At 39.9% G+C, this 26,712-nt stretch overlaps 1 protein-coding gene across 4 annotated transcripts in view; it reads left to right on the top strand.

Moving 5' to 3' along the window:
- The first annotated feature begins 6,724 nt into the window (after window positions 1–6,724).
- ASXL1 (ASXL transcriptional regulator 1) overlaps window positions 6,725–26,712 on the top strand; it is a 60,003-nt gene continuing 40,015 nt past the window's right edge. Inside the window, exons 1-4 of one of the 4 annotated variants that reach the window (XM_016148805.2) lie at window positions 6,726–7,351; window positions 12,685–12,767; window positions 12,932–12,934; window positions 15,187–15,295. In XM_016148805.2, the coding sequence (XP_016004291.2) occupies window positions 7,295–7,351; window positions 12,685–12,767; window positions 12,932–12,934; window positions 15,187–15,295 (252 nt within the window). In that variant the 5' untranslated portion in view covers window positions 6,726–7,294. Of the gene's footprint in view, window positions 7,352–12,684; window positions 12,768–12,931; window positions 12,935–13,530; window positions 13,864–15,186; window positions 15,296–26,712 lie in introns of those variants that run through there. The other 3 variants (XM_016148811.2, XM_016148806.2, XM_016148810.2) reach the window with 3 other exon arrangements.

Below are 26,712 nucleotides of genomic sequence, written 5' to 3'. Positions count from 1 at the left end.
ACCAATCTGTTCTCTATATCTAGTTACTAATTTGTTTATGTTTTTAATGTTTATTTTATACCCAAAGTAGCTGTAATTGTTGAGAAATGATTTCTCCCCTCCTTAGTGTCAGCTTTGAGACACCCCTTTCTCTTAGCTCCAAGAGCACCCCAGACTCCTACCGCTATTGTACCACATTGGCTCACCATCTTTTGAAATCCATCTATAGCCTGATGCTGTATTACTGTTTTCTGGGCTAGAGGAGGCTCTATTTAGTAAATAGGCCTACAGTCCTTTACTTCATCTGGCTGACAGTCTAATTTGGGAGCAGACAGAGAAGGAAGTCATCACCAATGACAAGAGTGAATCACATTTTTCCTTATTGTATTTTGAAGGAAGCATTGGGTGCCATGGGAGTGTAAAGGACTTAATGAGAATAGGGCAGTAGATAATATTTCCTACTGCCGAGGAAATATTCAAGGAGGCCTTGAGGATAACTCTGCACCCCTGGCTTCTCTCCCTCCACTGCAGACCGACAGTTAAGCAAACGAAGAGCAAGTAAGTGCCCTGTGTCAGGCCCTCTGCTGTTGGATCTGGAGCCACAGGGTTGGGTAAAAGCCAGTATCTGAGCTCAAATTAGAGCTATGTCAATTCTTGGTTGTTACAGGAGGCAATCAAAACTCCTTCCTGTGGGATCTACCTCCTGTCCTTTCCCACCTAGCCCCACCCCTGAGGCCTCAGCTCACCTTTCTGAACTTTTCTTCTGCTCCTGCCCCACTGGACTGTTGGTCCCTACCCAGCTGAACATACTTGCACTTTCACACACATATGGAGGCTACCACCCTCTTTTCTCTCCTCCCCCCTCACACTGTCACTTTGATTCGGAATTCCTGAGCCACTCCTCTTTCTACTGGGCCTTCAAGGCCCAGCCAAAGTATCACCACCTCTATGAAGTCTGCCCTTCCAGCATTTGTTAGTTTCCTTGTCCAAAATCAACCATAAGTCATAAGAAAGTATACAGTTATTTGTTTCCCAGTCTATGATCTCATTAGGCCAGAGGGCCCTCAGTGACCTTGTCTTTGTCTCTTTGGTAGGACTTGACACAATAGATCACTTAGGGATTGCAATTAAAATGGTGTCAGAAATGCGACTTAATAATTTAAGGGGTAAGTTGCAGGAGGAGGATAAAGGGGTAAAGCTTACTTAGCTTAAAGCAGTAGTTCAGAACCCACAGCTCCAAGGAGGCAGAATAGCAAGGTGGCTACTAGTGTGAGACATTTGCAAAACTGGGTTATGTGGGTTTGATTCCTGGCTCTGGCATATACTATTAGCTCCACAAGCTGGGACAAGTGGTTTTATTTCTCTGGGCCTCAAGAGAAAAAAAGGGAATACTATTGTTGTTACTTCTCCTACTGTAAATTGGCTTTTAAGGGCCTGGGCATACCCTGAAATGTTATAAAGAATTTTGTATAAATAGGTGTAAGTAAGGTTTTTCTGGAGAAAGCATTGCTGCTTTTTAGCAAATTTCATAAAATTTAAGAACCACCCAGAAGGGAGGCACTCTGCCTTTCTTCGTTATCCACTGCTGTGTAAAAAATTGCCTCAAAACATAGGGACTTAAAACAATAAACACTACCTCACACAGTTACTGTGGGTCAAGAATCCAGGAGCAGCATATTTGGGTGATTCTAGCTTTGGGTCTTTCATGAGGTTGCAGTCAAGACGTTGGCCAGGGCTGAAGTCATTTGAAAGCTTGTCTGGGGCTACTGCCACGTGGAGCTCTCCATAGGACTGTTTCAGTCCACCTCTCGACATGGTGGCTGGATTCCCCCAAAGGTTGTGATCCACAGGACAAAGCAGAAGCTGCGCTGCTGTCTTCTATGACTTAGCCCCAGAAACCACACATGGTCGTTTCCATAGCATCTATGGGTCCCACAGTTCAGCCCAATTTAAAGTGGGAAGGGACTAGAAAGGATGTGAATGTCTGGGCTCATTTTGGAAGCTGGCTCCCACAGTGCCTCAGAAGAAATTTGGAATGAGTTTTGGGTTTAAATTTTTGATGCCAGCAACTACTAACTGTGTGATCTTGGGTGAGTTTCTTCATTTTACTGGCCCTACCAGTTTTCTCACTCCCCTGACATGGTGGTTGTGATATTCAAGAGTTAAAGCCTGTGTGTGAAAGCCCTCAGCTTCATGTTCAAACATTAACAAGAGGAGGAGGGAGAAAAGCCATTTGGGGCAGGGTATAAATTTATATTTTCATAATAACCCATCACCAATCTCATCACAATAGCGCCACCACTTTTAGAATTTTGGTGTTAAAATGCACTTTAAAGTTTCTTTTCCTTCTTTACAGAGAAAGAATAGAGAAAATGGCTTAAATTGAGGCCAGTAAGATTTATGGTAGATTTCAGTACACCTATATCACTGGCCTTAAGAGAGATTAAAAATTGAGATAAGTCTATGACCATGCTACCTACCCTGAACAAGATGGATCCTGTCAGATTTTGGAAGCTAAGCAGGGTTAGTACTTGGATGGGAGACCACCTAGGAAGACCAGGTACTGTAATAAAAATAAATAAAGTTAAAAAAAATTGGGATAAGTTCCTTAGTTAGGTCCTAAAATCTCTTCCCAAAAACCTTAAAGAATCAGGTTGGGCTGTTATTTTCCACAATTTTGGCAAAAACTAGCTTAGGTCAACTTCGAGGCCATTTTGGGGGACTCCCACAAATCTTTTTAAGTAAAATGAAAACGATTTATTATTAACAGTGTTCTAACCCTGTGGAGCATTAAAATTTTTATTTTTTTCATCATAGTCATGAGTATGAGTAGCACACTCATTCAAGATCTGGAAAATAAAGGCAAGTGTGAAGAAATGAAAAATATTACGTCTGCCACCTTAATCTACATGCTGTTTTGTGGGTGAACTGAAAATTTTTTTCCATTAAAAAATGTAATACTTTGTAGAGAAAACAAAACAAAAATTGGCCATATTCTTATAACCCAGAAGTAACCATTATTAACATTTTGGTGGAGTAAAATGGAATTTAAACACCTTTTTCAGCCTTATGAGAGACTGAAAAACAGGAGTGGATTTAAATGATGGTGAATGGCGGGTAAGCTGAGTTAGGGTCGCCCATCACTTAGGTAGGTACTGGGCCTAAAAAGAACAGCGAGGTCATGAAGTCTCTGTTTCTGAGCATCTTTACAACTTGCACAGAAATATTTGGGTGAAATCCTGCCTCAGTCTTTCCCAATTCTGCCTGCAAATTCTAAATACTGTTTAGGGCTCATTCAATGGGAAATTAGTCCTCAGGGATTTTGTCCAATAAATTATTGAGTGGGGTGTATGTGCCTACCACATGCCAGATGTTGGGGGTGTCATGATGAACCCAAGAAGATGCTGAAACAAATGTTGAATACTTGAACCAGAAATACAAAGAAATGAAATGTGAGAGGGACCAACAGAGATACATATTTGTGGATCATCTGCTATGCTGGAAGTTTAGCAAATGTGATCTCATTTAATCATCGTAGACCTAGGGGAGGTAATTTGATCTCTCTAAACCTCATTTGAAAACGGGGACAGAGTTGTCGAGAGAGAACATTCTTTAGAGTGGCAAACTGTTCCAGGGCTTGCTTCACTGAAGTATAAAAATGAGGCACTTTTTACTCTTCAGACACTAAACCTTCTCAGAGGCAAAGCTGGCATTTATTGATTCTCCTGTGTACAAAATGCTTTACAAAGATCCCATTTAATCCCAGTTCCACCCTTTGAGTTCGTTATGTACCCCGTTGTCCAAATGATGGCACTAAGTCAATGAGAGGTTTCATAACTTGACCAAGGCCACACAGCTGGAGAATGACTACAAGAAGATTCAAACCTAGGCCTTCTTAATTAAGTTCAAAGCCAGTGGCAATTGTATTATCTCATAGTGAGGTTTCGGGGGAGTGGGGGGTATGTGTCCTGGGAATTCTTGGGTGTCTGCTGGTGGTGGTTGTTATTCAGATTCCTGAATGTGTCCTTTGCTTATAACTGTTCAGTTTGAAAACAGTGACTCATCCCCAAACAGGGCAGGGTTGAATATCAGTCCTGTTTATCTTACACTGCCCTGTGACACCTGTGTTGACTTCAAAGATACTTTGTAATAGAAGCATTGTGATAAAAACAGAAAAACACATACCAAAAAATGTAATGGTTTGGTTTTTAGTGCTTCTGACAGGAGAATTAAACTCATGAGTCTCGATAACTTTGAAAAAATGACAGCTACTTAAGGTTTAAAGACTAAAGCCAATTTTCCAGTACATATCTTGTATAGTCCTCTGAACATATTATCTTTTTACTCTTAACTATGATGTTATCATTAGTTTGTTTGATTCTGTGAGGGCAACGACTTTGAAATTTTCACATCTGGATTCTCCCGTGGCTTGACCCAACTGTTAAGAGCTAGGCAGTAGTGGCTGCAAATTAAAAGGCGTTTTCCACTGTGCCTGTATTAGCTTTCTTTTGCTACTCTAAGTCGACACAGATAGTGGCTTAAAACAACATCTACTGATATCTCACACCTTTTGTGGGCCAGAAGTCGACCACTGAGTGTGGCTCAGTTGGTTCTCTACTTTGAATCTGATAAAGCAAAAATTGAGGTGTCAGCAGGATTGTGTTCCTTTCTGAGTGGGGGAGAACCTGCTTCCTGCTCATTCAGGTTGTCAAAATTCAGTTCCAGGAGGTTGTCGGACTGAGATCCTGTTGCTTGTTGGCAGAGCTTGTTCTCAGCTTCCGAGGCTGCCTACGTTCCCTGGCTCATGGCCCCATTCAAAGCCAGCAACAGTGGGTTGAGTTCCTCTCAGGCTTGGAATCTGATTCTTTTCTTGCCTCATTTCTCCAAGGCATCTCTCTTGCCTTCCTCTTCTGCTTTTAAGGGTCCATATGATTACATTGGGCCCACCCAGATAATCCAGGACAACCTCCCTATTTTAAGGTCCTTAAGTCCATCTGCAAAGTCCCTTTCACCATAGAAAGTAACATATTCACAGGTTCCAAGGACTAGGCATAGTTTTGGGTGGGTTAGGGGAGCACATTATTCTGCCTACCACAGTGCCTGTACTAAACATATAAATTTTAGAGAGTATCTTCTCTAGATACTCCTTGGAGGTCAGAGTGGGGATGGGTGAGTGAGGCGCCTAAAGAAGAAAACATTTAAAACAAGCCAATGACTTGTCAAAGGTTACTATGTCAACTATAATAAAAATGAAAACAAGACACTTTGTGAAAAATCAGGTCAAACAATTTTTTAGTGGTGGTGGCGGGAGGGGGTATACTGGTAGGGGGAGGTTGTTCTTCCGTTCCCCCTTTTGGGGTGAAGTTAGAAGGGGAGAAATTTAAAAACATGCCTTATTTCACCTTCCACAGTCTAGTCACTTTGCAGGACTTTGTTTATTGGATGTGGAAGTCTGTGTGACCAGCACTGGAAGCAGGAGCACTGGACTCTATGGCGTTGGGCAGCACAGTATTAGTCTTCTCTCAGCACTGGCTAACGTGCTAACGCCAGGGAATGGAGGGTATGTTTCCTCTCCCTGGGAAACCTTTAAAATGTGGCCATTGACCGGGGATCACTAATTTTTAAGAGCTGGCCATTAATCCAGTTTAGGACTGATTCTAGGAATGTTTCTGGACATTGATTCAACAAATACGAACAGAAAAACTATGTATTGGGTACTTTGAATCTCATTTCATCCTCTGCAACCAAGGCTCAAAGAAGCTAAGTAGCACTGCCCATTGTCTCTCAGCTGGTACTAATTATTTAACACTTGCTCCATGCCATGAGCCAAATTATATGGACCTAATATCGAGGTCCCTTTACATACCCTCTTCTAATCCGCCAGGAGTTTTATGTTAATTTCAATCCCAATAATGCTGTGAGATATTAGACTAATGTTGTAGATTAGAAAATTGAGGCTCAGAGAGGTTGAGCCCCTAGTTTTAGGCCGATAGCCAGGGAGTAGTTTATCCAGGATTCCAGTCTAGGTCTGACGCCAGAGCCTGTGTTTTTTCCAGGGTACTGCCTCGAAAAAGGCCTCGGGTGCATTCTGTTCAGTATGGCCTACAAATCCAAGTTCTTTTAAATTACCCGTCAACATATCACCAAATTCACCAAGTGGTACGAATGATCTAAGTTGTTAAGTGCAGCTTCTGCAAATACAACTTTTGCCAACGTAGCGGCATGAAAGCACAGGAGGAAATAGGGAACTGTCTAGGTCCATCAAATGCGGAATAACCGTTTTACCGGTATGAGTGTCTTTTTGTCTCATTATTATGCTGCAGTGAGTCATTTAGTTGGAGGACCAAAAGGGAAAGTCCTGCCTCTAGTCACCTCAGAGAAGTGTCGGTGAGAACAGCTTACGCAGGGGTAGACAAAGTAGGCGCTGAGAATGAAGCTATCAATTCTCCATCTCCACCCTCATTGGTATCGCCTTCCCGCGGTGAGAAGCCCCGAAGGGGTTAAACGCGGCTGGGGGAGCCCAGCCACCGCCCCTTCCCAGCATCGTCTCCCAGAATGCCTCAAGCCGCCAGCCAGTTCCCGCACCTCGCGAGACATCGCCCCTTCCCTTCCCCGAACGACTGCCAGTTCTTCCTTACCAAGCTCTGTGTGAGGCGAAGAGAGGGGAGGGAGGAGAGGGAGAGGAAGGCGGAAAGGCGGGTCGCAGGGCACACTGGGATGTGTGGTCCAAGCGTTTCACGCAGCCATATTCTTCCGGAGCGGGGGAAGCAAGAGAGGCATCCGGGACTACGATTCCCAGCAACCCTTTCGGTTTGTTTTTGTTCAAAAAAAAAACCCCACACTCCCCCTCCTCACTCTTCACACACACTCACACACACCCACAGCAGACGTTCACACACCCAGGCGCCGAAAGGAAAGCCGCTTCTCGCCTTCCCGCCCCGTCACCAGTTCTGTCTTGGCCCCTTGGCAGAGCGGGAAAGAGGAGGCCGGAGCCGTGACCTCTGACCCCATGGTTATGCGGAGCCGCCGCATTCCTTAGCGATCGTGGGGCTGCCGCCGCCGCTGCCGCCGTGGGCGACTGACGCAGCGCGGGCGCGTGGAGCCGCCGCCACCCCTCCCCCATCACCGCCCTCGCGCCGGGTCTCGCGCCATCCAGTCCCCACGCGCCCGCCCCTTCTCCCCGGCCGCGCCCGAGTCCTCGCGCGCCACCGCCGCCGCCACGCGCCCCCCGCCGCCGCCCCGCACCGTCGCCATCCCAGCCCGCCCCGTCCGGAGGTCCCGCGTGGAGACGCCGCCGCCGCCCGGGAGGAGGAGGATGAAGGACAAACAGAAGAGGAAGAAGGAGCGCACGTGGGCCGAGGCCGCGCGCCTGGTGAGGCGGGCCGCCAAGGGGGGCTCGGTGGGGGATGTGGGGGGGGTGGGTTCGCGCGCACCCCCCACCGGGAGGGGGAGGGGCGAAGCTCTGCCCACCGCAGGAGGGGCGGGGTCACCCTTCCTCTAGGAACGGGACCCCCTCCCCTCCACGTTCCCCCCTCCCGGGCAAGGTGTTGGGTGGGGAGAGGTCCCCCGCCGGATTGGATGTGGCGCCTTTTTCTGCACGCTCCCCCACCTCTAAATTCCTGCGGAGGGGCGAGCTGGCTGGACGGCTCCTCCCCCTCCCGGCGGCGGGGCCCCAGCCTCCCCTCCCCCACTATCTGGCAGAGTCTGGGGGTCTGGGGGAAGCTTGGTTTCTGCACTCGGGGGGAGTTAGGTTTCCGGGAAGGGTCGGAAGCTCCTCCCTCGCTTCCTGGTGGTCTGTGGGGTGGTGCGTATGACTCCAGGGGTGGGGAAGCACCCCTAGTTTCAAGGACGCGAGTGGCATTTTGAGCTTTCCCAATCTAAACCAGGTGTGTGGAGGGAAGCAAGTGCCTACTCCCAGCTTGAACCCTGAGCAGTGGTCCTCAAACTTTAGTGTTCCATGGGGACACCTGGGAGGTTGTTAGGAATGCTCGTTCTAGGGTCCTAGTTAAGATCTATTGAGTCTAAAATTTTAAAGTATTGCTTGAGTATCTTTTTAACTAGCTTCCCCGGTTGATTCTTAACGCTGGTGGCTCATGGACCGCAATTTGAGTAACGCTGACTAGAGTGTTTTACTTTATAAACTAGACTGGGGATAGGCACTCTACAGAGGACTAACTACACTTTGCAAAGACTGTATGTCTGTTCTTTATTCCTTAGTGTCCTGGTGCATGTATATATGAAGTGTTGGGCAGAGACCAAGTGTCTCTGAAGGTACTACTCACTGAGGGCTTAGCAAGGGCGAGAGTAATTTGAGGCTATTTGGTGGGGTGTGTTGGGGGGGACGTTGTGAATTTTCTGTTTTCAAAGTGTCAGAGGCCTTGTAAATGAAATGTCTTCCTTTTGGATCCACACCTTCAAAACTAAGACACTTTGAGACATGTCCTTATAGAATCTTGCTGATGGCGGTAGTACGTTTCTCCCAAAGATAGCACTTCCTCAGAACTGTTACAGAGGGGTTATAGTGCAGATACCATTATTTGTCTCTTGATGCCCTGTAGTTTGTATGTAATAACTATAATTCACTTTTAATGAAGCTCAATCTTCTAATCTTTTACTGGAAGTGAGTTCCTGCCTCAGAGGTGTTGTGCAAAAAGGTGAATATGTGTTGAAGGTTGTTACAAATCTATGGTACACCTTTTTCTTTCTTGGAGCCTGTAAAAATCAGTTATTGGTTTGCAAGAACTAAAGCTGTTTGGTTTATAGGAGAATTTTCACTGGTGTTCCTGATTGTCTACCCTGGGCTTTTGTTGCCCCCAAAACAGAAAACAGTTGCCAAAGTTTTGTGCTTCAGGTAATTTGTTTTGGTTTGGGATATGACATTGGAAGATTTTGAAGTTCCTAAATATTTTCCTGATTTAATCAAAATTGGAAGCTTTGGCTAGCTTTCAGGATCTCTTGGGAATTTCTGGATGTCTCCAATGTTGCTTCACCTGGAAACAAATTATAGGCCTGAAGGAGAATAGAGGAGAGCCAAAAGGATGTGCTCTCTTTCTCTCGAGGTTGAGTCTTGGGTGTTCATTGACATTCTCGTCTGAGTTCCTGTTACAGAGGTGTTTATTGCTCTGGGCACCGAAAGGAAATTTGCTTGCCAGAGTTTTACTTATTAGAGCTAGGTGAAAGTACCTTTAAATTTTTTTTACGTTCTGACAGAATTCTAAAGTTTGTTTGTCTCGGTGCCATGTTGGCTTTTTTTACTGGTTGAAAGACTAGGAATTTGGGGTCCGCTATTTTGTTAAGCTTCTTTAGGTTCTTGAATTAACTGTGATCTGAACTTCAGTATGCAGGTTACTATTTGTTATTTGCTCAACTTCATGCCAGATTATCTGATTAAGTTTTCTTTTTCTCCTATGGCTCTTAATTTAAAAATAGAAATACAAATTGAAATTACTTTGTGGTGCACTTAAAAATATTAGAGGACTCGTGAGAATATGGTATGTAGATTTGCAAATATTTTATTTTTAGTTTTAGAATTTTCATTGGGGTGAGGGACTTTTAGAGTCTTCTCGTTTAAAAAATTGCTGTAACAAACTGAGGGCTGGACAGTTTGAGAGCTTAACACTATACTGAGAGAAGCTTGACTAGAGTGAGCTGAAATGAGAGGGCAGTAGATTAGATCTTAAATACTCTTTGGACAGGTGAATGTAAGGTGTTTGCCATGGCACTCAGATGCACTTGCTGGGCAGCATTTCATATTGTTTTTAACCTTGCTCAAACTGATGGCTAGAGTGATACTTGAGAACCCTTTAAAAAAGTTTTTTTGGTAGGAAAGAAGAGACTTCTGGAGAATTTCAGCGTAGGATACCCCAAGAGATTGATTTTTGTAGATGTTATTTATGTTGTTGAGAAGTAGATACTATATCAAATATTTTGTAGTATTGTCTTTTCTAGATGTAAGAGGTAGACTTTAGGGGGTTGAATGGATGTAAATGCTTCTGTTTGTTAGGAACAATTTGGGAAAAATAGCCAGGGGGATTTCCCTTTAAATTGAATGCCCTTAAATGGATTCTCCTTGGCTTTGAGAAACTCTTTATTGCACAGCTTTATCTTTCACTTTGATTCATGACTGACCATTCTTACATCAAACATTTTTTTCCCTTTGAAGTAGAAGAGATACTTTTTTTCCCCCTTTCTTTAAAGTGCCATCTAGAAAGACAGACTAGGAATAGAACACTGCTGAATTGTTGTTATACTAAAAGCTCAAAACGTATACAGTTTTAATAAAAGTGAATACTTTGTATCTTTTAATGTAATTTGTCTTTAGAGATTTTGTTTCCTCTGTCTTAGATTCTCAGGCTCTTCCTGACTTGTTTAAAATAATTGGTAACTAGTTTTTTAGAATCATGCTTCTTTAAAAAAGTTATGCTGCAAAAATTCATTAAGCTCAGCTCACAGTACCAAATAAATGATATCTGTGGCAGTGAACATTAGTAGCTTGTCCCAAAGTTAACACTGTCTAACTTGGTACTTAGGTTCTTGGAATACAGAGAAAGATAAGATTTGCCCTTTAGGTTATGGTCTTTTGGGAATGGGGAAGGTCCAGACACATGAATAGAATTTTATCACAGGCATGACAAATGCCATCATAGATGTATAAATTGTAAATCGACATCCTGGTTCCTGCCTATTGTCCTGCTTATGATAATTATGAACACTTCCTCCTTTCACTCTCAAGTGTCCTGCTTTGGAAGGTAAATTATATGTGTTGTAGAACGATGGGGACACTGAAAAGACAATTTATCTCTTCCTGGCAGAGATCAGAAAAGGCTTCCTGGAGGATGGTGATTTCCGAACTGAATTTTGAAGGGTGAGGAGGAGTTAGGCCCATCACAGGATGTGAGCAGGAGCTAGTGACAAGAATTAGCAGGTGTATGTGTAAGAGTGTGTTTGCAGGGTGGAGAATTAGGTAGAACTACATGTAGTTACTGGAACCTAAAGTTTGTGGCAGTATCAAGTAGAGAAGTACAGACCAGATTGTGAGGGCCTTGTATGCCAAGCCAGTAAGTACTTATTTTGTGCCAAACACTGTAGGCACTTACATTATCTCTAACCTGTAAAATAACTCTGAGAGGAAGACATTAGTATCCTTCCTTCACAGATGAGGGAACGTAGGCTTAGATTGGGTAGATTACTTGCCTAAGTTTAGAAGGCCAGAATTTGACTCCTGGTCTCTCTGGTTCTAAAGCCTGTGTTTTTCTGGTGGGCCAAGCTTCAGCTTTTGCTGTATGTAATTAGGCTGCTCTTGAAGGACTTTAAAGCAGGAAAGTGATGAGGGCCTGTTTGTTTTGTTGAGTTGACCTCAGGGTATATAGCAGGTAAGTTCTGCAAAAGCAGAGATTTGTTTTGTATACTGATGAATTCCTAGACTGGTTCCTGGCACAAAGTATTCATGAATTTGTTGAATGAAGGATTGGTAGCAGAGTAAGAACGGATTTGAGGAAAGCAGGGCTGGTTGCAGGGATATTAGTGAAGAGGCTGTTGTGTTGGGTCAGGTAAGAAACTGGGAACTGGGGGACAGGTGAGTGAAGGATGATGCATAGGTTTCTGAATAGGTGATTAGATAGGCTGCCAACCAATAGAGGGAATATTGGAAGAACAGGGGAGATGAATTAGAGTAGATGATCAAAGGCGGATGGCCAGTGCAGAACTGAATATCTGAGTCTGAATTTTGGGGAGAAATCCAGGCTAGGGATTGAGATTTGGGAGGTATCAGAATTTAGGTAGTAGTTGAAACTGTGAGACATGGTGTTACCCAAGGAGAATGTGACACTTTAAAAGAGAAGCTAAGATATGGGATCATGGTAAATAGGGGTTTTATTTTAGCACTTCTCCAAAATTTGACTTCCTTTTGTTCTAAGGGCTCATGTTCTACAGTGAGAGCCTTCAGCAGCAGTCCTGTTAGACTTCTTGCTTTATGTTTTATTTGTGACAGAGCAGTACTTAGTTGTTGTTAAATGACTTCAAGATATTAGTAGTTTGGAGTAACCTCAGCACTCGCACAGGTAGAGTCAGTACAAAGATACTGACAGTCTGACCTTTTCCTCCCTAAGAAGGGTAAGATTTCTGAAACAACTTAACCTCTTAAAATCAGAGAACTGCAGTTGCTCCGTAAGAAACTATGGCCATAACTTAGTTGTAGATGATGCTAACATAAATGGGATGTTCTGTTTCTCATTGTTTTACTTGGAGTAATCATGTAGAATCAGTGTCATGTGGCCAAATGGCAAAATGTGCTGTGACAGTTAACAGAATTTCACAATATAGTGGCAAAAATCATCATTTAACAATACGTGTACTAATCAGTCTTCCTTGGGAAAGAAAATCTGAATGTATTTCTGTCTTATAAATTACTATGTAGAACTATGTATTCTGTGGTTTAGTCGTATTAATTTCAAGTTAAGCAGTAAGCAGGGTTGCTAAGGCCCCATATACCATAACACATATGCTAAGATGTATGTTCTTAGCATTGAACATTAGAATATTTTAGCTAATTGCAGTCACTCTTAGCATTTTGGTTTCTGAAGTAATTTTAACTGGGAAATAAATTGTCAGCAGTGATACCTTATAGCAGAACTGGAGCACATGACATAGGTTAATGGATATAAATGGAAATTGCACACTGAAATCAGAACATTTATATTTCTTCAGGTACTAGAAAACTACTCAGATGCTCCAATGACACCAAAACAGATTCTACAGGTTATAGAAGCAGAAGGACTAAAGGAAATGAGGTTTGTATTGCTTTTGTTGCTTAGCATGAGGGTTTCATAGGATGTGTGTCTTTCCATAGTTATGTACTGATGTAAGTCCACATGTACATATATATGTGCTTCTGTGTCTGGTGGTAGTGTGGAACTATCTCCCAATCTCCCAGGTTGTGTGTCCTCAAGAGTAGAAGGTGGGAGTTGGGTGAACATCCATTTGTTTTCATCAGAGGTCCAGCAGCTTTCCCGTCCTTGCTCTTCCTTAAATCTTGACTTGGAGCTTGTTTTTTTGTGTAGGAGTTGGCACATTTTCTCTTGTATTCTGTTTAATTAATAAGTTTAATTAATAGAGTAGGGCAGACTCTGGTAGGCTCTAACAGGTCTAAAACTATCCTTCTCTCTGTACTGTATCTCTGAAGTCCTTTGTTTTAGGATCAAAGAAGGGTGGTCTCATCACAATAAAACCCACTGGCTTTTTTTTTTCCCCTTCCGCCTACAGATTATAGCTATTCATGATATGGATACAGTAAATTTTGAGGTGACCTTAATTTTGTTATCCTATGATGTAGTTTGCCTAAAGAAGCAACAAGTTAGAAACACAAAAGGAATTGCAGCATGAAAACCAGTGACTGCCCTTAATCCTTTTCTTTCCTCACCCATATCTATCTGTCTGTCTGTATGTCTGTCTGTCCGTCTGTCTACCTAACCCTCTCTCTCTCTTTCTCTTTTCTCTTTTCTTTTCTTTTCCTTTTTGTTCTCTTCTCTTCTCTTCTCTTTTCTCTTCTCTTCTCTTTTCACTTCTCTTTTTTAAACAAAAGCGAGGAGCTCAACACAGTCTCTTCTTGGGACTCAGAACAGACAGCGTATGTTGTTACAGTTTAAGCTCTAGTTGCTTGGAATTGACCTTTTAGGGTCAAAACATACTCACTTTCCAGTTGTCAGTTCAAACATTCTCAAGTTGATATTGTGTGGGGAGGGAAAATCAAGATTGTCTAGGTCACTTTTGTTGAAATAGTACCTATGCTCTGTGTAGTGTTATAATTGTGCTTTATTTTTGTTTTTATGGGCTATTTCCCGTCATGCTGCTGTCTGCACTGCTGTTGGACCACTATACCTATAGAAGGTAAATTAGTCCCTTTGGGACAGATGGAATTAAGAACCTTAACTTGTTTCTGCTTCTTGCTCTTATAGGGATTCTGAAGCAGTCATGGTGGCTCGTGATGAGTGAGCAGCTCTGTAATTTGTAGACAGGGGTATAGTGTGTAGGAGTTACACTGTTTGCAGAAAGATTCTACCAGCATGCTGTTCCTCCTTCTAGCAGAGATGTTAGCACACCCACTTGATACTCCAGATTCTGCACAAGGTTTCTTTTAGAGATTGGTTCTTGCTGAAAATTTTTTTAGCATCCTGTGTGTTCCAAGCAGAATAAGTAATAGGGGTTTTTTTTAATGACTCTTTTAGACTTAGAAATTATTTTTAACATTCTGCATAAATTAGGGCCTCTACTTCTGAAAAATGCCAAGAGGCTTTACTTAAGGTATATATTTTTTTAACATACTGGGGAGAGGGAAGAGAAGGTGCACAGGTGAATACTACCATTAAGCCTGCTAGTGCCAAACTCATTTAACGTTAATAATGGTCAGTTGTCTGTATTTTTGACAGCTTTTCTATTTTAAGATTTAGTAAGTAGCCTCTAATTCACTGAGTTGTCATTGTTTTCAACCTACTTTTGTAGCAGGGACCGTGAAATAACTTAATATGTCATCTTTTTTTGAGTATTATTGGGCACTAAATCCATTTGACTTTTTTTAAAATATATATTCAAATTTAAGTGATTGCGCCTGGGTAGATTTAGAATAAAATCCATTTTTACCCCTTCCACACAGAGAAAGCAAATGATACATAGTTCTTTTGTGTGCTTATTAGAAAATATTTAACTGGGAACAAAAAAGCTGTGCTTGTTTTCTTGGGGAGGGGCACCATTGATTCTGTGGTCTTTGTTTTGATCATGTTATGTGGCAGTTTCTGAGCATAATATGGAGGTTGAAATATAGAGGCTAGGAAACTTGGTTTTATTTTTAATTAATATTAAATTTTAATTTAAAAACTATATAAAAATATTGGGTAATGTGTTTTTTCAAAACTCCTAAGTGACTTTGAAAAATGTGTAGTTTTTCTAAATTTCTTGAGTGATTCATTGTATCAAAAGGCACTAGATAAGTGTCAGGTGTGGCTCAGGTGTATCACAAAACATGTCTTATCCCAGAGTATACTGGGTGTGGTGTGAATTTCATCTGTTATCTTTTGCTACCTTCAAAGTGGAATTGTCCTGGGATTCTTGCTCTGCTTTTTCTTGATATAGAAATTAGTTGGAGGGTATTAGATCTTTGAGTAAGTAGGCATATGGATTTGTGTGACCCTCACTCACCCTTGTATGTTTTTACAGTGGGACATCCCCTCTTGCGTGTCTCAATGCCATGCTACATTCCAATTCAAGAGGGGGAGAGGGGCTATTTTATAAACTGCCTGGACGCATCAGTCTTTTCACACTCAAGGTAAGTACTATAAAGTGTTTGTGCAGTAGTTCTTAAGCTTTTAGTGTGTATAAGAATCACTTGGTAGGTCTGGAATGAAGCCATGAATTTGCATTTCTAATAAGCAGGCAGGTGATGCTGATGCTTTTGGTCCTAAATGGCCACTGACTGAGATGTTCTAGTGTGAGCAGGGTATTAGGAATTATTTTAGTCATATTAGCTGTTGTGTCTATATCCAGCTGTTCCTTGTCTGTATCTTTGCAGATTGTATGCAATAGAGGGATAAGTGTATGTGGGGGTAATTGCAAATGTGCCTTAATTAGGATTTTGTAATGATATTGTGAAGGATTGATTTCTGGGCAGCTAAAGTAAGACCTACTCTGTGGAAAATAACTGAAACGTGAACATACTTGTGGAAATTCAAAAACTCATTAGCATTTACTAATTGACACTAATTATGAAGGAAGAGAACTTAAATCAGGTACAGTTTATAATAAAGCTTTAATAGAGCTGAAATGAAAAGGCTAATTATTTTTCTACCATTTGTGGTATATATGGCTATCACTTAAAACAAGGAGTTGGCAAACTTTTTGTAAAGGGCCAGATAATATTTTAGGTTTTACAGACCATGTGATCTCTATCACAACTGTTCAACTCTGCCGTTATAGCTGGAAAGCAGCTATAGACAATGCACAAATGAACAGGCCTGGCTGTATTTCAATAAAACTTTATTTATAGGAATTGGCAGCAGGCCAGATTTGACTTGGGTGTGGTTTCCTTACTCCTGATTTAGACATAAGATGACCTCTTGATGGTGAGGAAACTGACATATTGAGGCTGACCTTTATACTCTGGCAAAATGTAGTTATACATTGTAATAGTCCATATATAAACTTTACTCTTTTAGTTTTGTTTTCTTGATAGACTTGTTTTCTTTAATTCAAAATTAAACACTTAAAAATACCAGCTCTGTAACCTGCAGTCACAAAACTTGGTCTTTATGTACACATCAAATGTATCTTACATTCCAATGTCTGTGCTGTTTTCTGTATTGTTTTTATTTCTATTATTTTGAACTTTTTTTTTTAAGAGGCAACATAATGTAATGTCAGGAACTGAGTCTTGGGAGAGACAAAGCCTTGAGTTCAAAACATAGCTTTGTAACAGGGATGGGGGTGGGGGTATTGGGGTGGGGATGATTTTAACCCTTCTTTATGGTGGTGTATGCATCCCTAACACAAAGTCAGTTCTTAAGAAATGGTAGCTTTTATAGTATTTCTTTAGATTCCTCATCCATAATTGCTTGTTAATAGCATTTTTCTATTTATGTTGTTATATATAATGTAATTATATGTAATTATGTATAATTATAATTATCTGCATTATGTATGTTAGAAATGTGCTTGTTAATGGCATATTTCTATTTTGAGAGAGGAGAAATAACCTTTTTTATGAACACCTTGAGGGAAGGAACTGGCATAGTCCATGCTTAATAAATATCTGAACTGAATTAAATTTTTTTGTTTTAATTTTAATATATCTTAGTAAACTATTGTATGAATCTGCTGTAAGCTTGGTAGTATTGTTATTCTGTAGCCCTGTCTGAGATGCATTGATTGAAGATGTGCTCAGCGTGTCCTCTCATCTGCCTTCGGCTTAATGTTGCTTAGTCTTCTTAGTGTGTTGCGTGTTGGAGTTGCACATCACCTCTCTGATATTCTTTGTGCTCTTTTTGGGTTAATGGTTTGCTCGTCTGTTTCCCCCAGTGAGACTGTACACTCTTTGAGGGCAGTCTTATTTACTTCGGTATCCACCAAGGTTACTGTGCAAAGTAGCCTTCAGTAAATGTATATTTCATGAATGAATTAGTGCATGATGGTTACATTCTGGTACTTAATTATCCTTTTGACATTTGGTGCTAAATACTACTCATAATCTTGAAACTATCCCTAGATTTGTCTCTGGCCTGTAGCTCATATGTCAGTCAGCTAAAATGAAAGGTGTTTACTGCTGTGGCTTTGGTAGAATTTTCATTTGATTAATTATCTGTGTGTCTCTTAATTTTGACCTGTTTGCTTCATTTAATATATTTGTCATGATGGTACATATAGACATACTTTATTCTTTTTAAGGGGTGTCGTAGAATTCTATATTCCAGGTTATGAATGTGTGGTAATAGTCTCTTGTTAAATGCCTCATTATCACCATATTATCTCCCAGAAGTTGTGCAGGCATTTTACTTTATTGTTATTTAGGAATGGATAAGAAAGGATATAAAAAATCTGAACCACGTGATTACCATCACAGTCATCTGAGAACTCGAATCTATCCAATAAACACTCAACTTCAAAGTGGTGTTAAGTACATTTTTTTAAACCTCCATTTTTTTGTTTAGAAAAGATTTCAAAGCTATGGAAAAATTGAAAGAGTACTACTTTGAATACTTCAACCATTTAGCTTTCTTAAAATTGTTATAAGTTTGTCACATTTGCTTTGTTCTGTGCATATGTAAGCCTTTTTTTTCCCCAGAACCATTTGAAAATGTTAACTAAAACTGGTACTTCACCCCTAAATATTTTAGAATGTATGTCTTTATTTAATTAAATACAATTTGATTTCTCTATTACAGTCGATACACAATATTATGTTAGTTTCAGGTATACGGCATAGTGATTAGATATTTAGATAACTTGTGAGGTGATCACCATGATAAATGTACCTAGTAATAACTAGGTAATAACCATACCTAGTTATTACTAGAATGTGTGTCTTCAGGGCAAGGACATTGTCCTATATAACCATAATATCGATATCACGTTCAAGAAAAATAGTCCATATTCAAATTTTTCTAATTCCAGAAATATTCTTTATTGCTTATTTTTTTAACACCAGCATTGTCAAGAATTATACATTACATTTGGTTTTCATGTATCTTTAATCTCTTTTAATGTAGAACACTTCACTTGCCTTGTTTTATCTTTCATGTCATTGATATTTTTGAACAATCCAGGTCAATTTTCTTGTAGAATTAAATGTATTTTTAAAAGCTAATAAAAGCATAGAATCCTTGGTTATTTCCAGACTCCTTTATGTTTATACTGCCAGAACATGTCTACTGTTCCAGGTTGTAGTCTAGAGCCACTCAGCAGTGATAGGTGGAAGTGATGGGATATTTTGTATAGTGGTCTACCTAAGGGTCAGGATATTGCCTGTAATAAGAGACAAGGCAGATTATTTAACTCAACATTTCTCATTCTTTCTTTTGAAGGTGGTAGTGACACCTCTGAAATCCTGTGGCATTTTCTTTGCCTGAGTTTTCTCTCATGTGTTAAGGAATAAAGCATGTGCAAAATGGCTTGGTAGTTTTTCTCCTCCTTTCTTGGAAATCTCTTCTAGTGGGCCATCAAGGTCAAAGTTATATTTATCCATGTGGTTTTGCTACTTAGTTAAAAATAAGAGTTTTTGTGTGGCCTTGTCCATGATTCCCAAAGGTTTACTGATAAGCCAGTGTCTTTTTGAGCATGCCACAGGGTTCCTTCTCTGATAAAAGTTGTTCTGGCTAATGTAATGGTGTATTTGAAACTTTAGATACAAATGCTTGTATCAGTCTGCAGAGCTAGTTTTCAGGCATGCATGGAGGAAATCTATCCATGCTTTGAATTCTTGATTTGAATAGTTTTTCTTAAGCTGTTCCTGAAGTCAGCTGTCAGTGTCCATCATTGCCTAGTTAGAAGTAGGATATATGTCGTTTTTTATATTTGAGATTTCCCATCCTATAAAACCACTGTGCGCTTCTTTGTAGAGTTCTACAGTTTTAGGACGTTCATGCTGAAATACTATGCCTTTGTCACTGTGATTGTCACTGATGAGTTTAACCTGGGTTAGCGAGTGGTCATTCAGCACTTGCTGTCAGGTATAACTGCAGTCATCTGAACATTGTTCAGTTTTATTGTGGAATGATGCTCGAATTGAGATGTCACTTAAGGCTGTTTGCGTTTTATTGTACCTCCTGTGTTGATATAGCACTCAGTCTTCAGGGTCTTTTAATTCAATTAACAAACCCTATTGAATCTTTTTACTATATCAGATTTTTTTTTTTTAAGTATAAAAAGCATCTTAGTAAAAAAATAGATGGCTACTCTTGAAGTATCCATCCATTAAAATCCACAGTTTGCAAATAAAGGAAAAGGCAATTGGAGAAAGAGGAGATAATTATTGCAGTCTCACAATGTTATTTATAGTTACTACAATTAAAACATTCATGTACAGCTCCACACTTACAGCAATTTCAAAACTATACAGAGGAGAACAAATGAAGTAGGCTAGATTTAGATACAGTAAAATTATAGTCTGTCATTTGTAAGGCAATGTCAGAATCCATTTTGATTTTTGATAGGTATATAGCAGGCAGAGTGAGTGGTCTTTTAAAAATGCACATCACACACAAACACACAAAATGCAAATCCCATCACATCACTATCCTGCCTAGTCCATATCTGCCTCTCTGATCTGCTCTCCTAGCCCTTTCCCATTGGTCATTAAACTTTAGCCACTCTGGCCTTCACTTTGTGTCTTAAACACCCCAAACTTGTGGTCCACCTCAGAGCTCTTGCACTAGTCCCTCTCCCTGGAACACTCAGCCTGGAAAGCTTTGTGGTAGCTTGTCATTTGGTTTTCAGTCCAAAAATATCTTCTCAGTGAAGCTTTCTCTAACTACCAGTATAATTACACAACATTATGAGGGTTTCTCTTTCATAGCCCTATCAGTATCAGAAATCACCTTGTTTGGTTACTTGGTTATCCTTAGCTTCCCCACACTGGAATGCAAGTGCAAAGACTTTGTTTTCACTGTATTTCCTGGGTCTGGCATGTAATAGGTAATTAATAAATGTTGGCTGAATAAAAAATAGAAGATGGCATCATCAAAATATTTAGCCAGCTAGTTCTTGTAATTCACCTTTCTTTTTATATCAGTTTTATTATAGAAAATGCATATTTTAGGTTTTTTCTTCTGCTCAGCAAGTCGACTTCTAAGGAACTCCCCCCACCCCCCTTTTTTCATTGCCCTCTTTAGAGCAGTTATACATAAATCTGTGAAGGAATCTGCTGACACTAGAAATAAATTGTTCCCAAGCTATCGTCATAATCTGGTTCCTCTTAATTGCTGGAGACAGAAACTGAGCCATTAGAAACAATTTAAGCATTTTAGGTATGTTTTAGATATCATGTTGTTATTGCTTTTACAGTTTTAAACTTTGATCATCTTGTTAGAAAAAAAAATTTCTACTTATTTAAAATGGTAGTGATTTTTTTAGACAGTGTCTTTTTTAGTCTGTTAGCCTTATCAAACATATCTTTTTAATGCTTAGAGTCCTAGAATTTTAGTGGGGGAGGGTCTCTCAAATCATCTTAATTTCTCAGATTGAAAACTGAGTTTCCGACAGATGAAATTATTTATCTGTGAACATATATCTGTGTGACAAATGCATGTGGTTGAGTTAGGAGTAGAACCTAGAGCCCTACTTTTTGAGTTTGATATCTTCTCATTATGCCAATTTAGAATAGAATTTTTCTTCAGGTTTTATGACCTTTGGTCACTTCATTTTTTGAAGCATCTTGTTTCTTGATATTTCTCAAAATGTCAGTTTTACTCTCCTTAATGAAAACTCTTATAATTGTTAAGCAAAAGTTGCTTTTCATATGCTTAGATGTGAATTCTTCAGTTATGGCCGGTTGGTTTGAATTTCTGCACTCTATATTAATTATATTGGGGCATTTCCAATCATATCTTTCTATGCTAGAGTGAATAATACATGGTGGTAGTAAGAGCACTGGTCTCTAGGAGTCAAGGTTTGAATTCCAGCATAACACCTTATGTCTTATTGAACTCTAATAAGGAGTTGAAATAGATAGGTCATTTAAATACATCAGGTGTAAAACCTTTTTTCTCATGAAATGGGGCTGCAAAATAGAAATAGATGACTGTGAAACTCCTCTGGTTGAAACAGGCATGAGGGCTCAGCTTCTTCATCTCTGTGGGTTCTACCATCCTCACCCCATACCCCAAGCACCCAGGCATCTTTCCCAGACCCTGAAAGCTCTGTTAAAAATTTCCTAGAGTAAAAATTCAGTAAAGATACTTTCTGTGCTCACATTCTAACATCTAGACTATTTTTTGTGAAAAGTATGGCAGTCTTTTTCTTTTTTTCCTTCCTGTTCTTTTGTGATGCATTTGGTATTTACTGAGACTGTTTCATTACAAACCCTTCTCCACTCCGCTGTAGGAGTTCCACACAGGAGGCCCAGTTAGTGGTAGAGCAGTAGGACTGTTCACTCAGTTTAGTTTTGATGAAGGGTTTGACCTCTCAGTTGGTAAAAGGTTCCTTATTTGTTTGAGTGATTCTCAAAGGACGTCTGGATCTGCCTTTGAAAAAAGGATTATTCCTCTGTCTGACAGGATCCCCAGCCAGCTCAGGGAAAAGATAAAATTTGATTGTTTTTTGGAGCCCTGGTCAGACTCTAGTTTTATGCTTAAGAGGTGAGCTGCCTTTTGTCTTTCTACCTCCTGAACTTCAAAGACCTGTAAGACTGAAGCTGTAAAGGTCAGGTAACAGGTTTGGAAAGCATTACCATCTGGATAATTTTGTGGTAGTTCAGAGTGATGGGGCGGGGGAGGAGGGAAGAAGATAATTTCAGGGTTGCTAAAGTGACATATTTTGAAAACGAAAAGGTTATAAACATTTTTTTAAGTGTGGATTTTTTTTTTTTTTTTGAAGGATAAAGATTCTACATGCCTTCCTCAGGACTGTGTTTGAAAAAATACACTTTTCTTTGGGTCAGCTGATATAAAAACCCCACGTTTGATCTCTTCTCAGTCTTTCAGATCAGACTTTTTGGGAGAGTCATTTGAGGAACTCGTTTAGTCTAAGCATAGCTAAATCTGAAAGAAATAATGGAAACTGATGGTTAGTATATGTGCTGCCAAAGCAGCACGGAAACTGATGTTTAATTGAGTGCTAACTATATTCCAGGCAGGCATTATGCTCCTCACATTGGTCTTTTTGAAATTTAAATGTTTCCTGCTGCTGAACTAAAAAGGCTGAAAACAGTCTCAAAGAGTTTAAGTAGATGGTAGAAAGTCACATTTTTGGTTATTTGAGAGATTTACATTTAACACATGAAGGACAGATTAGGAGGTTTTCAGTTTCGACTACATGAGTTGGTCCTCAGAAGTTTGAGAAGCATACTCAGAGTTCTGAAAGTATAGCTTCACATTCTTTGTACATCATGAGGTGGTTAGTATAGGGAGTCAAAAAGATGTCTATTTTTTTCCTATTCTGGAAGATGCTGTCTTTTTTCAATTCAGTTGTACTAGATGGGCTTTGAAATGTGTGCCTTTAAGTGTCAGCTAATCTTTTGTTTTAGTCTTCTCTTTGACTGTTCATGCCAGTTTTTCTTTGGTAAATTAACTCCTGACAATTCCCTTTTTAAAACTTCTTTCTTTGAGGTCTCCATTTCCATTGCTACCTCCTTTAGTCTAAGTTACCTTTGTATGCCGAATACTGAAATAGCTCCTGTTTGGTTTACTTGGGTTCACTTTTGCCCCTAGATTACAGTTTGCTCCTTTGTAATGTGCACAACAGCCTGAGGGATTGTTTTGACCTGGACACATTTCTGTTTGATAACCCGTCAATGGTTTCCTATGGCGTATACCGAAAAATCCAAACCTTGCTCAACCACATTGCCCTTTCAGTTCTTTGAATTCCTTAAACTCCTTCCAGTTTTAGGGTCCCCATTTGGAACTCTTCCTTCTGCTTATGCCTGGCTGTATGTCTCAAAATGTTAGTTCCATGAGGAGCCTTATCTTTAAATTGGATATTCTCATTGTGTCCTGAACTTTACTTTTTATCACTTATAAGTTTATAATTATATAGTTATTTGGGTGATCATTTGATAGGTTTCTCCCAACTAGGCCTTAGGGGCAGAGAATCTGTGTTAATTTATTCTCAACTGTATAGCCTTAGCATCAGTCATAGTAGGTGTTCAATAAATGTTTGCTAGATAAATGCAGCGGAAAAAACATATAGAAGGACATTGTTATAACATGATGGTTAGCAGTCCTCTATAAGCCAAACAGTTAAATTAGCTCAGGATAGTAATTTAGTATCAATATTGAAATATGTAGTATGGAGTGTTTACCAAGCTCTTTTTTCCATGGAGTAGAGTGTTTGAAAACTTCAAAATGTAAGCTTTATTTTTTCAAAGGAAAAATAATGTCTAATGTTACTTTTGAAGTCCATTGTTATGTTAATACCTGGTCTTCTATATGTGTCCTCTCCCTTTTTTCTACTCTCTCTCCTTGAGAGCTTTTAGGATCTTTTCTATGATTATATACTTCAGTTATGGGTGTTTTTTTACCCTGTGTGCCTTACTCAGGTATCTAATGATCCTTGGTTGAGGGCCTGTTCCTGAGAGTCAGGCTCTTAAATACTAGTTGGAAATACAGTGTATCATGGTTTTGTGGCTTCACTTGTCTCCCATAGCAGTGTTAGTGGTTGTCACTTAGATGCATTGTGCTGGAGTAGGGGTGTCTCTCTCCTCCCAATGCAAACCCCATGTTCTCAACCCCATACCTCATCCTTGGTACCTGGTTTAAGTTCTGAGCCTGTTGAATTTAGGGGATGAATCTACTTGGTTCTTTTCAGTATCTTCTGTGTAACACTGAAGTTTCATCTTCCTTTGTTTTGCTAACTTGTCTCCTTTGCTTCCCTGTTTCTCTGTCACTGACAACTTCCAGATTATATCTCCACCCTCTATATTCCTCCTTGAACATCAGACTTGTTTATATTCAATTGCCTATTCGGTATTTCTATTTGGATACTAATGGCATCTCAAAATTTACATGTATATAACTGATCTCATCTTTCTATCTCAAACCTATTTCACCCTTATCTTGCTCATATCAGTTAGTGGGAATTCCTCTTTTAAGTTGCTTAGGTTAGTAACCTTGGAGATACCTTTAACACCTTTCTTTTGCTTTCATGGCACATGTAATCAATAAATCCTATTGGCTTGCTTTCAGAATATATCCCATGTTACCACTCCCTCACCCCTCCCTGCCACCGTCATCTTTCTCCTAGATTATTGTAGCTTCCTAGCTGGTCTCCTTGTGTCCACTTTTGCCATGTTCCTCAGTGCTGGAGCCAGGAAGATTTTTAAAAAACATCAGTCAAATCATGTCGTTCCTGTGCTCAAAACCCTTCAGTATTCACTCCCACCTCCCAACCCTCTTCACTCAGAGGGTCATAATCCTCAAGAGTCACTTGTATTTCCTTAATGCTGTCTGCCTCCTACCCTCACTCCCATCCTTTTCTTCTTCTCTCTCCCTGATTCTCTGCTCAGTAAACATGGCAGCCTCCTTGGTGATCCTTAAACATGTTGCCACTATTCCTCTCAGGGCTTTTGCCTTGGCTGTTTCAGCAATCTGAAATGCTTTTCTATCAAATAATACCTGCATACCTTGTCAGGTCTTTGCTCAAATTGCACCCTGATCCCTCCAACCCTTAGAGCATTCCCAATCCTCATTTCCTGCCTCATTTTTCTTTTTGTATTTATCATTGTTTGATATACTACATTGATGTATGCATGTTGTTTATTGTTGTTGTCTGTCTCCTTTGACTAAAACAGAAGCTCCATTAGGGGAGGGGTTTTAAATTTTAGTTACTGATGTCTCTCCAGTTCCCAGGCACCCAGATATTTGTGCGAGTAAATGAATCATAGTTTATGTCTTTTAATTTGGTAATGTAGTGATTTATATTAATAGTCTTTTTTTTCCCATTGCTCAGGCATCTTCGTATTCCTAGGATTAAATGTCACTTTGACATGATTTTCTTTTAAAATATGCATTGCTGGATTTAGAACAGGGGTCTCCAACCCCCGGGCTGCAGACTGGTACCAGTCCATGGCCTGTTAGGAAGCCGGCTGTGCACAGCAGCAGGTGGTGAGTGGTGGGCAAGTGAAAAATTTCATCTGCTAGCATCACCACCTCAGCTCTACCTAGGATCATCAAGCATTAGATTCACATAGGAGCACTGGTTCCTGGTGCCAGAAAGGTGGGGGTCCGCTGCTCTAGTACATGTTTCCTGGCACATGTGTGCAGCGGCTTCTCTAGGGTTTGTAATATTTCTGGGAATGGAACTGACTAGTAAGTTTTGCATCTGATCATCATTATTAGGTTTAGTACGGCTGTTTTTCAAAGTGATTCTATGAAATTATACTCCTCCCATAGTATATAAGTATTCTTGTTGCTCCACAGCCTGGTATTATGTGTATAAAATAGTATTTTGTGTTGTTTTTCTTATTTTTAAATTATGGCGTAATTTGTACAGTACGCATTTTGATGTGGTAGTGTACAGTTCTATAAGGTTTTTAAAAAATACATTTGGGTTTTTTAGTTCACATTTGTTTGTTTTGACATTTTATTTAACATGTATGCCATACGTGGCTTGAATGCAGTTACTCCAGTAAATGTTGGTGCTAACATGGTTCTCCGCTAAAAATTCAGTTTGACATGTACATACAGTAAAAGTCACCCCTTTAAGGATACAGTCCTTTGAATTTTGACATACAAATTTGTAATTACCACCATAGTGAAGGTGTATAGAACAGTTCTATCACCCCAGAAACAACTTCTTTGCCCTTTTGTAGTCACCTTCTTTACCCACCCCAGCTCCTGTTAGTTATGGATTTGTTTTCTATTCTGTTAATGGAATCATATTTCATGTAGCCTTTCAAGTATGGCTTCCTTTGTTTAGTGTCAGGTATTTGATATTTAGCCATCTTGTAATGTTTGTTCCTTTTTATAGTTGAGTTGTATCCAGTTGTATGTATCTACCACATTTTGCTTATCTATTCCTCAGTCTATGAACATTTGGATTGTTTCCTCCTTTTGACTGTGAAGAGTAACGTTGTGACTATTTGCATAGGAGTCCTTGCCTAAACTTACATTTTCATTCCTCTTGGGTAGATACCTAGTAGTGGAAATGCTGAGTTGTGTTGTAATTTGTTTAGCTTTTCTAAGAAACAGCCAAGCTGTTTTCCAAAGAGGCTATACAATTTTACAGTTGTTTTCTGTTCTTTAGTAAAATTTCTTTTTTTCTCCCTGACAGTACCATTTTTTCCCCCCTGAAATCTATTTCGATATTGATATAGCTGATCTAGCTGTCCTACAGTTAGTTTTTGCATGGTATATATTTTTATTTTTTTGTTGCTGTTAACCTATCCATGTCTTTATGTTTAAGGTTTCTTTATATTTCTAGTTGGGTATTTATTTATTTAAATTATTATTATTATTATTTGCTTGCATCTGAGGGAATGGGAAGAAAGTGGTCTAGTTTCTACGTCAATCTTACACTGGCAGTATAACCCTGTGGAGCAGG

The sequence above is a fragment of the Rousettus aegyptiacus genome, unplaced genomic scaffold (assembly GCF_014176215.1).
Source record: "Rousettus aegyptiacus isolate mRouAeg1 unplaced genomic scaffold, mRouAeg1.p scaffold_m13_p_12, whole genome shotgun sequence".
Lineage (NCBI taxonomy): Eukaryota > Metazoa > Chordata > Mammalia > Chiroptera > Pteropodidae > Rousettus > Rousettus aegyptiacus.
This window is presented reverse-complemented; position numbering and strand designations above follow the sequence as displayed.